The 12,246-nt window shown below is 44.1% G+C and overlaps 1 protein-coding gene across 1 annotated transcript; it reads right to left on the bottom strand.

The window, feature by feature from the left end:
* Positions 1–5,128: 5,128 nt before the first annotated feature.
* On the bottom strand, positions 5,129–11,999 carry LOC139946965 (uncharacterized). The gene is made up of 5 exons (XM_071944760.1): positions 11,477–11,999; positions 10,737–11,126; positions 9,653–9,806; positions 7,388–8,991; positions 5,129–7,169 (listed from the first exon to the last, which is right to left on the bottom strand). Exons 1-5 carry the CDS (start codon positions 11,761–11,763, stop codon positions 6,440–6,442), a joined length of 3,165 nt encoding a protein of 1,054 aa, XP_071800861.1. The 5' UTR covers positions 11,764–11,999; the 3' UTR covers positions 5,129–6,439.
* Between the last annotated feature and the right edge of the window lie 247 nt (positions 12,000–12,246).

Genomic DNA, 12,246 nt, shown 5'->3' with positions numbered 1-12,246 from the left:
GTGCCTTTAAGCAGCAAATTTTGATTAAGAAATTTTCTAGTATTATACAAAATGAGCAGGATACCAGTCACATATTACTTATGATACATGTGGAGTACTCTTTTGGCTGGTAACATTATTCATAATGGTAAAGTCTTAACCGGGAATGAACGTGTAGGCCTACTTGTACTGATCACTGTATAAGGTCTTACCTCTATAGGTCAGAATTGACCCAATTCCGACGGTCCTATGGTGCCATGACCAATTTCTGGGTCAATGCGACCTAAAAATTACCCCACAATGGTAAAAAATGACGCTTAGGTAAAGCCCACTGGGACCCGGAATAAGGGTCAATTTTGACCTTGGCGTTTTTGAGAGTGCATTTGTGGGGAGCGCTAGTTAGGTCTAGCAAAAACAAAGACATTATGGCCCTATCACAGGCCTCTGAAACAATATGATATTGAACTTTCTTAACAGATGTTAAATTTGTATCAGGGATAGAGAATATAATTTGGTGTTATCCTTACACCGATGTGTGTAAAGCACCGTATACCAAATACTTCCCCGAGTTCAGTAAAGAAAACAAATCCACATGCATATATACATTCTGCTCTAGATTGGCAAAAGTGGTGGGTTCGAACTCCGCCCCAGTAATGGACCGTTCCGGCTTTCCACTAAGCTCCGCCCACCGCGCACGTGAGCAAGACACGTGTACGAGCACTCCCAATGACATTCTGCACAATTCTGCCGCGCGTGCCTAATATACGCGCACGCATGACCGAGTTTGTCCGACCACAATCATTGCTGTGATTGGTTAAATGTGTGAACGCGCACAGTTTGATTGACAGGCCGGATCGGTCCATATATGTTTTATTCCACAGAACTCGGGAAAGTACTTAAAGGGACACACCGGCTCACCGTTTACGCAATTTAGGGGTGTAGAATCATAAATAATGTTTTTATAGATGGTTGCTGTAAAAAAAATCATCAAAATGTCACGTATATAGCGAAAAATGATTTTTAAAAACCAAAGCGGCCATATAACAAGCTTCCGTTACACGGACTCTTTGAATGTAAATCTTACGTTAGATTTTTCACCATTATTTACATTTTGTAGCGATAATTTGAATACATGATCTTTTTCGTCAATTATTCGTAAATAATTTTGTAAAAAAAAGATTTAAATTTGGTTAAGTAAGTTACTTTTAGACGGCTGAAAGTAAAACTAGCCCGGAAGGTCACGTGATTGTTTGTACCACTTTTTGGTTAGAACAATCACGCGACCTGCGTTTTTGTCTTAAAATGCTCAAAAACGGCTAAATTTGATGATTTTTTTTAAGGACTGTTCTTCTTCGTTCCTGGAAGACCGTTGAAGTCATATCTTAGTCTATTTTGTATCCCAAATAGCCCAAGTCGGCCGGTGTGTCCCTTTAATACACACATCGGTGATGTAAGGGTAAAACAAAATGACATTTAACTTCTTGGTTTCTATAATGACATGTGAAAACGTGATTGTACCATAGTGTACCATCTTCAATGGTATTCATTTAGATGGTAATCATCGCTAATGATCGAGACTGTACACACCCCATGAGGGGATGTGCCTCGTGTAATCACATTACACTAACATGGGCGTGACACTCAATTAGAAAAGGGGGCACAAGGACGTAACTGTTGGCTGAGATATAAAAATAGATGTAGTTTCAATGTTACGTTTTTCCCTTTCCTTTCCATTTGTAATGAATCCGTCTCTACAAACAGTAAGCCCCCAGCCCGGAGTAGCCTTATTTCAAGGCGGTTGCAGCTACGACGCCAATGTCTGGACAATATTGAAAAATCATTCGTTTTGTCTGCCATGACTCTTGCAAAGAGCCATGTAGCGGACAACTCTTTTTGAAGCGAAAGACGGGCACTTTCAACTCAATTTAGAGTGAAGTTCGTTCTAGTTTCACTCAAAAAGAGTGACACAGAAACTGACTTTCACTCTCAAAAGAGCAAAACTTACACCACTCGGACAAGAGAGTGAATTTTTCACTTCTATACATAACGAGAGTACAACACACAAAACGGACGTGGCATGAGTGAGAGACTACACCCATACTTGTACGAGTATAATGACGACCTTATTGCTAGTTAAACAAATTGAACTGTCAGAATCTTCGAAGTGAGGGACCTTCTGATCGTTGACAAATAAATTAGATTTGGAACAAAGTATTAGTGAACCGGACACAACGTGTTGGCTTTCATTTTATATGCGTAGTAATGGTAGTTACACATTAAGCCACTTTGGCTTCAAGCCCAAAATACAAGGCAGGGCTGCGCTTCCGAAAATTGTACACCAGTTTGGGATTCCTTTTTATTGTTAAAAATACATTTTTAATGTGTTTTTTTATATTAAATAAACCGATAAATATATATATATTTAAAGGTTTTTCAAAAGCAGGGTCGATTTCACAAAGATGGTCCTTATTTAGACGAGTAACTTTGTCTGTATGAAATGAATAGACGATGTGACTCACGACGCGTCGCGACGTCCCAAAGTCATAAGCTACTATGATTGAAGGAAACAAAGTCTTGAATTAATGTACGGATGACGGATGACGGATGACAGTGTACACCAAACTAGTTCTTAAAACGTCCGAACTCGTAAAACGGGTTTGATCTGGCTGTAGAACATATAGTTTTGGCCGGATATAATGTCTATGTGTGACCCTACAACTTATTAAATTCTGGTAATGAGTTGGGTCTGTCTGTATACGGGATGAACGTGCTACAAACGGAGCCGGTCTGTGTTACACAAGTCATAGGCTAGGCATACATCCAAATGTGCGTGCGATAAAAGAACGGCAAATCCGTTCGTAGTACGTCTTTCTCTTTTAGGTTGCCACTTCGTCTATTTCATGCAGAATGGGGTGGTCGCTCAAAAAATTTGGAACACCATCTCGATAACCCGTCCTAGCCCGTCCATGTTCGTAAACAGACCGTAAAAAGTTGCTACAACGCCCACTCCATTTGCACATTTTAACTTGTAAGCGTCTATAACTACGGACCTACCAGAGCTTAACCGACAGGTAAAATTGGTCCCCTGTCTTTTAATACAAAGATATAACACTGTATTGGTTTAACAAAACCATTGATTTCATTGGGTACAATGATTTCATTGGATAAACGGGCAATAACGTAAGCTTTTTTCTATATCTGTGTTTTGATTGGTCCAATGTGATGTTTGGCAGCTGCACTTTTGGTCGTCTGCCTGCAACATCCAGTGTGTATGTAAAGAGAATGCACGTGAAAGGTGATTCTGGACAGGGATTGACGTAGGCTAAAGGCAGATCCCGGGCGTTAATATTCACGAGCCTCGAAGTGTGACGTCAGATTATTGGGCATGTACGAAATGTAGTAACTTCAAGCCATGTACATCGCAGACCCATTTTTGGGGGAATATATAGGTCATGTCGACTGTCTAAACGGCTCTCTAAGCGGGACCATCTATAAAGCGGCTCCCTCTCGGGCCTTGATCTGGGTCAGATCGTGACCCAGAGTGTAGGCTCTTTCCCTGCTTACATTAAGTGCATAATGCATGCACCAAGAGCGATTGAGCGAAGAACCATGCAATTGGATCAAGATGGCGAAGGTGTACTTTTATTTGCCCTTGAGATGCAAACCAGCAATCTCCTCAAATTATAATACGCACAGCCGATCTCTTGTGTCATTGCCAATACTCGTACAATCGAGGTATACCCATCCCCATGGACCCAGAGAGGAGTTCAAGGTCTTATCCAGGGTATTCTCGTATCATCCACGTGCCGTTCCTGGAGAGCGAAAGACGGGGGGTTTGGGGGCCGTATGACACGCTCAAATTCACGGAAAGGCACTCTCCCTCTCTCCCTCATGACGGAATCGATCATTCCTGTGAAAACAGAGTCCTGTGAAAACAGAGTCATGTGCCCTTTTTTCATTCGATATTCCAACATGACTAATCAGAAGTAGTGTTTTGAATCGGAAGGATTCAGTGCGTCGGTTCCCCGATCCCTTTATGAAGTCCGTACAGACAGTGTATCATCATGCAATCTGTCCTTACACGTGCAATGCTGCCACGCGTATACCTCCAAATAGGGAGGTTTAGCTGCACGTTCCGCGAGCAAACACGTGAACGTGAACGTCCAAAAACTGTGTTGTTTCTAGGTGACGTCTCCACTGACGTCTTATTGCATGCTCAAGATGACGTCTGCGCGCACGTACATACCTGACATGAAGTATGGTAGTTTCACGTATGCTAAAAACGTGAGATTTTAACGACTGATTTTCTGACGTTCACGTTCACGTTGCTCGCGGAACGTGCAGCCAAACCTCCCTAATGTTTTGTCAAGGAGACATCGCCAAACCCACAAGGCCGGGACGGTCATTTCAAGGTGGGGGCAACTACTAGCTACACTGATTTTGGGCTATCGACCCCAAATCAACTGTCATAAGGGACACGTTGCCACCATACTCCTGGGGCTGAAACAGGGAGCATGTTGCAGAGCAAAAAACACCAACCTTCCAAACTTTTTACGAAGCAATTAGGTATGCCTTGCTTAAGGGCACTTTTATTGTCACGACCGGGATTCTAACCCACACTCTGCTGTAAAAAACACCACATATAAACCTTGCAGGGAAAATACTGAACGTTGAAGCGCATTAAGCATCACTGAGTGACGGATATGAGCACTATGGTGCCACTATTATTTGAGATGTCCGTATAAACTAGGCATTTTTTACATGGTCACTAATTACTCGTAATGGACTATGAGAGGTTTACGGAGTGTATTTCTTTATAGCTAGGAAGACTAACTAATGTAATCCATGCACTAATTACAGGAATCCGGTAGAGGGCGGGCGATTCCATGGCAACACTTTGACTTCAAGGTTATATATATGACTGTGAAACAGCTGAGGCTTAAGTAAGTAAAGTTCTGGCCATGAGGGATTTTTTTTTTTAGTTCCGTCTGTTCTTTTCATTTCCTTACGAGTAGTTGGAAACAAAAGTTCAGTCAAGGTTTCGTAATGATTGAGACGTCTGTTGCTGTTGTTTAGTCGATTAAATTAATAAGATGTCATTGTGTTAATGGATAAAAACATGACACGTGTTTTCGTTAGTAATACGCAAATGATTTATAAATAAAATGTTCACAGGTTAACTTTATTATATACAACTACAGGTATATCCATACATAGGCTTAAAAACAATCGAACGGTTCAAACAAACAAAGGCATACATTGCCTTTAAAGGCAATTTTTTTTTGGCATTCCCAAATTGTTATTAACTATAGATACAATTTAAAATTTAGTATACAAAGAGTTATAGTAGAAAATAATGGGGGTTGTATTTTCACATAAAATTAATATCATGTTTATATGACTAGTTGTTTACATTAGTTCTCTCATAAATAACAAACACATTTTGTAATCCAATTCTTGTAATTCTAAATAAAAAATGTAGTGTTATAATTTTTGTAAAAATGGTTTTGAAACATTGTTTCACTTGTTGATAGAATTTTACGATATGAACTTACAAACTAGAAACTGCATTGTTTTTCAAAGACAGACGTGTTTATGTATAAGTGTTAATTATAGGCCTACCCCTAAATCTAGCCGATGGTGGCACGTTTTGGTGCTAAAACAATGGGTGCGTTCGTTTAATAGCTTCCCTGGGTCTACCCCGCGGTGCTCACTCGGGTGAGCCCCTGACAAGAGCTAAACGAACGATCACTCACCGCTGTCGTATTGACGTCATGCACTTGGGGCCAGCCCCCAAGTGACCCACTCCACAAGCAGGGCACTGGGGCCTGACCCAGGTGAGCCCCTGGAATGACGTCAGAGCTATTCGAACGCACCGGGGCAGACCGGGGTCGACCCAGGGAAGCTAAACGAACGCACCCAATATTGCGGACAAAATTATTCTCCGTATGACTTGAATTGGTCACTTCTGGCAAGGCTGTGGATAATCTGAAGAATCGCCGCGTTCGGCGTTAATGGTGATTGGAAAATTAAATAATTGATAAACTACTTTTTAGGACGTTTGGGGGGAAATCGTGGTTTTCGGGAGCAAGCGTACCAGGTTTGATGACGCACAACCTTTTTCCCCGAGGAAGTAAGTCTGAACTGCGTCTCACCACATTGTCGTCAAAGCGTTCGGTGATGAGGCTGGGGTCGATGCGTCACAGACTGCGGCCACTCTTGTGTTATTGTTTTGTTATTTTGGGAGAATTCGGCAAATACTACTAGCGCGCCGAATAATGGTGCTTTCTGAATAACTATGTTGCCCCCTCTGCAACTGACTGATTTGAACAATAAAACACTTCTAGGGGAAACCGAAAGACATTTAAGAAAACATTACATACATCACAATATTAGAGAGAATTATCAACATTGTTTTTCGCGTTAAATGGAACACTATTATAGTTAAGTTTTAGCTGAGTTAGTTTAACAAGCGCTGTTGAGTCTGAAATGTTTGACGTTGTTGTTGTTGTTGTTGTTGTTGTTGTTGTTGTTGTTGTTGTTGTTGTTGCTGCTGCTGTTGTTGTTGTTGTTGTTGTTGTTGTTGTTGTTGTTGTCGTTGTTGTTGTTGTTGTTGTTCCTGTGGCTGTTGTTGCTGCTTCTGCTGCTGTGGTTGTCGTCGCTGCTGCTGTTGCTGTTGTTGTTGCGGTTGCTGTTGCTGCTGCTGCTGTTGCTGTTGTGGTTGTTGTTGTTGTTGTTGTTGTTGTTGTTGTTGTTGCTGCTGCTGCTGCTGCTGCTGCTGCTTCTGCTGCTGCTGCTGCTGATGTTGTTGTTGTTGCTGTTGTTGTTGCCCGACATTGTTGTTGATGTTGCAATTGTTGCTGTGTGTTAGATAATGAGACCGCGTGGGATGCCATGGGTTCACCAGCTGGTGTTGTAGTTGACCCGGCTGATGTTGTAGTTGACCTGGCTGATGTTGTAGTTGACCCGGCTGATGTTGTAGTTGACCCGGCTGATGTTGTAGTTGACCCGGCTGATGTTGTAGTTGACCCGGCTGATGTTGTAGTTGACCCTGCTGATGTTGTACTTGACCCTGTTGATGTTGTAGTTGTGGATGTGGTAGTCCGCGGGCTAGTAGTTGGTTGGTGGAATCGGCAGCTGGTCGTTGAGGGCGTTGTCCATCCATTAAGTTACTTTGGTTATTCTGTAGACTGCGTATAAAAAAAGAGATGAAAGACACACTGAGTTTTAAAAGTGTAAGCCTTCAAGTGTTTGTCAGAGCTGAGATATTTTAAAGATTAAAAACTCAGTGCTCTCCCAAGACAGTTTGGTACTGATACCAAAATAAAATTACTATACAATCTTTGCGTAAAATGAGTCTTTTTTTTTCTTTTCTTTTTTACCCCATTATTTTGAGGGCGAAACTTACTAGTTGCTTGGCTGGGCATACACAATGCAAGGATCCTCCAAGCCAGTGTTGGTTCTCTGTGTTGGGTGATGTGGTATTAAATGTTGTAGTTGTCGCTGGTGACCGAACGGCTGCTGTGGACGCATCGGCATGCGCTGCTGCTGCTGGTACCCGTGTTGATACTGAGGGTTACCGGCGAGCCAGGCAGGTCCATTGTACTGCATCGGGTTAGGGACCAGGGGAATGACACTTGGTGGACGTGGGTGCTGCACCTGACGGTACGTTAACGCCAGAGGGCGTACTCCTACTTGCTCAGCCAGTGCCCGAACCGGCTGCATGTTGTACTGTTGCTGCTGTTGTTGAGTTGGATTCGGTTTAACTGGTAGCGTGTTAGCAGCGTACGGTACGGTGAACCTGTGCCTGCCGTCATCTGCTTCTCTAATCCGTTTCTCCCCTCGAGTGGGCACCACCGCTGCTACCGGCGGCCGAGCAGGTATCGGATGAGGAGGACCGTTGCATCTATTGGCCCCCTCATCGTCAGAGGTTGCAGTGATAACAACGGTTCGGGTTTGGTGCCCGCACTTTGGTTTCAAGGAAGGCACTACCTCGCTGAGTTTCCTCATTGCATCCGTTCCAATGCGACGACATGCTTCTTCAGTCACCTGAGCAGCTACCTCTGTTGTTGGAGGTTGATTTGTAGTTACCGGGGGCGACAATCGGCGATGATGGACGACCCCTTGCTCAATGACGGGGATGGGACGCTGATCAGTTTGAAATGCCCGCTTATTTTTCGTTGTCTTCGGTTGCAATGTGACACCTGAAACTTGCAAAGTTTCCTGGCCGTTTCTGCCATCTTTCAGTCCATGGCTACCAGTTGTTTCTTTCTTGGGTCCAGAGGTTTGACCTTTGACCCCCGATGATCCATTTAGTTTGACGTCTGGGTCTTTGCCTTTTTTGTCGCCGGTATCTTTAACAGCTAACCGGCGGGTTGGTGCTGTATCTTTGGGAACAAATGGCTTTGCAGTGAGGTACTGCTCCATATCATTTTTTACAGGTTTGGAGTGAGACCCCATTTTACCCTTAGCGGCTAGGTGTTCGATGTTAGACAATCGTCTCGGCTGAGAGGAGGATTGTATGTTGGTATTATTGCCGTGGTTTGTGTTCCCGATACCAACTCGCCACGCGTCCGGTATACCCGCTGTCAGCTCCGCAAAGCGGTCTTCATCGGCGTGTCTCGCAGCGACTGCTTGTGGGCCCGTGCGTCCGTTCACAGCGTCCGGTTCCGGGTGCTCCTTTCCAGGGTTGCTCCCCGTGTCATGTACATCTATCTGACGGCTATGCTTATCTCGATAACCGGTAACTTTGGGATGAACGTCCACATAGTCTGAGGTGTCTCGGGCATCTCTCTGACGACAATGCTTATCTTGATCATCTGTAACTTGCTGAACATCCACGTAGCTTCGAGTATCACTTTCGGTCTCATCAGATAACCCCAGCTCAAGTATTTCGTGAGAGTCGCTCGACGTGACTTGTTGCATGGCATTGGATCGATTGGTGTTCAGGTGAGGGCGTGCAGGAGAGACTAGTGTTGTCAGCTCAATAGGGGACGACAAGATCCCTTGTTTCTGTACATAACAAAAAAAAGTGGAAATGAAGGCGGGTGATTTGAAAAGTAGACCTTCATGACGTCACAATGTGATCACATTTCCTAATTTCTCACTCCATGAAAGGAGTGAGGAGGGAGGTAAACCTTAAAAAGGTCCAAAAAAAAAATGTCCACAGATTTACATTAAAGCTTACACGGTTTGAAGACTATGGGTATGATGGTAGAAACATTCCATTTAACCATTACTCGCTGGGGTGCTGTCTTAAATGAGTAAAACAATGAGTAAAACAATATCACGAAAATAGTTTTCGTCTCCTGAGACGAAAACTATTTTAGCATGTACAACGTACTCTCCTAAAAATATCGCTCTGTTATTTTCACTTGTTTCTCAAAACCTTTACGACTATTGAAGCTGAAACTCTTACAGGTAATTTACATTATATCTTCTTTTACAGTGAGTAGAGATTCATCCAGGTCATAGCCAAAACCAAAGGTATCAAACCCTTTAATGTATGAGACAAGAAGCCTCCAATTATCGGCACCCTAGTTTTTTGTCAATGCCTTCGTGGCTTGGAGAGTCGGAACTGGAGACGCTCGCGTGCGTGGTCTCTCGTTCCAGTCGCTTGGGATGCGGCTCTTCAAGCCACGAAGGCCTTGTCATAAGGCTATTGTCACCCTACCTTAAGTTCCTCCTCGATACTCGTCCACGAAACATTGAGTCGTGGCGACCATCCTCTGCTGCCGTGGCTTCCCCGTCGTGGTCGGTCGCCGAACATCCTCCGTCTCCGAACCGACTCGTGTGCTCTCCGCCATGACATCTTCGGATGGGGCAACCTGTTTGTGTAACAGTGGCAAAACAGTCATTACGGAATTGAGTTTGAGTTGAGCCATTGTAGGTGATGTATTATTGTATAATTTATTATTTGGTTTGTGGTAATACCATTCGCCTTTAAAAAAGAAAAGTGGTCACTCTCGGATTGCATTGTGTGGTTTGGGTGGGTATCAGATTTACCCAAAACCAATACTGTTATATAGTAGGTCGGCCATACCTCAAAATGGTCTATGTTCTACTTATGTCCCTTTGCGAACTTGTCTTGCTTTATAATCGACTACCGCGCAGTAGATTTTCGGAATTTGGGAGACTTCTCAATTCTGAAAAGAGCTGTCAAGCCTTTTATGATTTCTCGTTATTAACTTACTTCGCTACAAAAAACTGCGGGGTGAGTTATTAATTACTGGTCTCCTCTTTTCGACTACAGCCTTTTCTAGTCAGCATTTTTGGATACAATAATTATCAAACATCTGACGTCACACTTAAAGGCTCATGACTATCAGCGCCAGAGAGTGGCCTCTATACTTATAGGTCAATCCCCGTCCATAATAACCTTCCACCTACATTCACATGCAGCTGTCAAACGTCACCTCGGACCATCAAAACACAGAAAGCTTACGTCACTGCACGTTTATCCAATGAAATCATTGTACCCAATAAAATCACTGGTTCTGAAAAGCAAGTACCTGCGGATAATTACAGGGTACCAGTCTAGGCTGAACCCTGCTTAAAAATGATCGCGATTTGGTTTTCTTCTGCACCCTGTATTTTTTAGTACATAGGCCCTTTTCAAATCCACGGCTTCGGCTTTAGGTTCGGCTTCAGGCTCTGGTCTGAAGCCCTGACTACGTACGCAAGGCACGTGCATTTTCAAATCAAACCGCGGAGCCAAGCTAGCCTGAGCCTAATCCGTGCTTCGAAAAGGGCCATACCTTCGGTATTGTCTGAAGCATATCGCCTCCCTCCACGTGCAAGAAGAACTTCTTTCCAGCGCATCCTCTTCTGTCATGCATTCCCTCCCCGGCTCACCAGATCCAAGACTATCCGTCCTGATATCGCCATACATATACTCTTCTTCATCTACCATGTCGTCCTCATCCTCATCGATAAACTCGTCCTTTTCCAGATCAACTAGCGTGCCGCTCGAGACAAGTGTCGTGGAGGACGAGTTGGAACCCCTGGGACTGTCTGGCATGGCTTGGCCACCGCCACCGTAGTCCTCGATGGAAAACAGCATTTCTTCAGGTATGTTATCGGCCACTCTCCACGGTACGAGGTTATGGCATGGGCCCGGGGAAGGTTCTCTCTGCTCACAGATAGATCTGCACATCGTGATATTGTGAGCAAAATGGTTATTATATGTAAAAGGGAACTGGTCGAACGTAAGTTGGATGCCGAAGCGAAATCAGTGCTCAAGCTTTATTTTCGGCATCATGAAGTCACTGTGTGGGAACCAACCCACAAATAAAGAATGCCTTTAGAGACAGCTGCCGTCAATTTCACCGAACTCTTCCTAACTTATAGGAAGCTATAATGGGGACATGTTCTTTGGGGGGGGGGTAAGGATCTCCTGCCACGCGGCACGTTTTTAATCCGGGGGTCGTTGGTTCGAGTCCCACTCTAGTAAAAAGTTTCTTTGATCAACCCCAAAGTCAAAACAAAATCTAGTCACCTATTCGTCACTCTAGAGCTTGCGCAGTCCAGCTGTTCCGTCATACCCGTCAGGATATCGTCTTCGGTCGTGACGCCGAACCGGTGATCCGTCTGACGGCGATGGTATTGCAGTTTCTCGCACTGGACATCCATGGTGTCGATCATTGCTTTCCATACTCTCGTGTCACTCACCAAGCTAGTCAGTGGCGATCTGCTACAGCAGTTTCGCGGGGACCATGAGCGGTGGTTTCGCGGCCTGTCCCGATATTCAAACGGTGAATTCTGATGACTGTGAACTTTTGGCATTATTGAAGTTTAGCATTCAACAGCTAGCCAGGTAGGAGGAGCACATATCCTGATGTTTTAAGCCTCAATACAGAAGTAAGTTAGCAAGTTAAGTTCGCTGGGTTCATCTTTGTTCAGCAGTCATACAACTTGATGGTAGCAAACGAAAAGGCTGTAAGATGCACCAAATCCTGGCCAAACATTTATTTTAAGAAGAATAGATGATGCACTCGATATAGAAAGAAGAAGCAGACATGAATGGCTTCATTCTGTCTCCGTAAAACGCGGATCGATGGAAGCTCGAAATGATTTACAACGCGTGCGTTTACAGCATGGCGGGCGCGGCAACCAAGGTAGACTTGATTCAAGTCCCTTTCTCGATTCAGGTCCCAAACACATGTAACGCGCCAGCAGTCACAATAAGACAAGTGATCCCCTATCGCCAAAATGTAGTTATGCAGCAGCGGATCAAGGTTGGGTGGGATGACACGGGGTTGGGCCTTG

This window comes from Asterias amurensis, chromosome 14 (genome assembly GCF_032118995.1).
Source record: "Asterias amurensis chromosome 14, ASM3211899v1".
NCBI classification, from domain to species: Eukaryota; Metazoa; Echinodermata; class Asteroidea; order Forcipulatida; family Asteriidae; genus Asterias; species Asterias amurensis.
This window is presented reverse-complemented; position numbering and strand designations above follow the sequence as displayed.

Bases quoted from the DNA above. Each gene is read 5' to 3' on its own strand.
- LOC139946965 (XM_071944760.1), bottom strand. From the start codon at position 11,763: ATGCCAAAAGTTCACAGTCATCAGAATTCACCGTTTGAATATCGGGAC. The intron at 9,807-10,736 runs GTATGGCCCTTT...TTACACAAACAG, and splicing joins TGCTTCAGACAATACCGAAG to GTTGCCCCATCCGAAGATGT. The intron at 7,170-7,387 runs GTAAGTTTCGCC...TTTTATACGCAG, and splicing joins TATGCCCAGCCAAGCAACTA to TCTACAGAATAACCAAAGTA.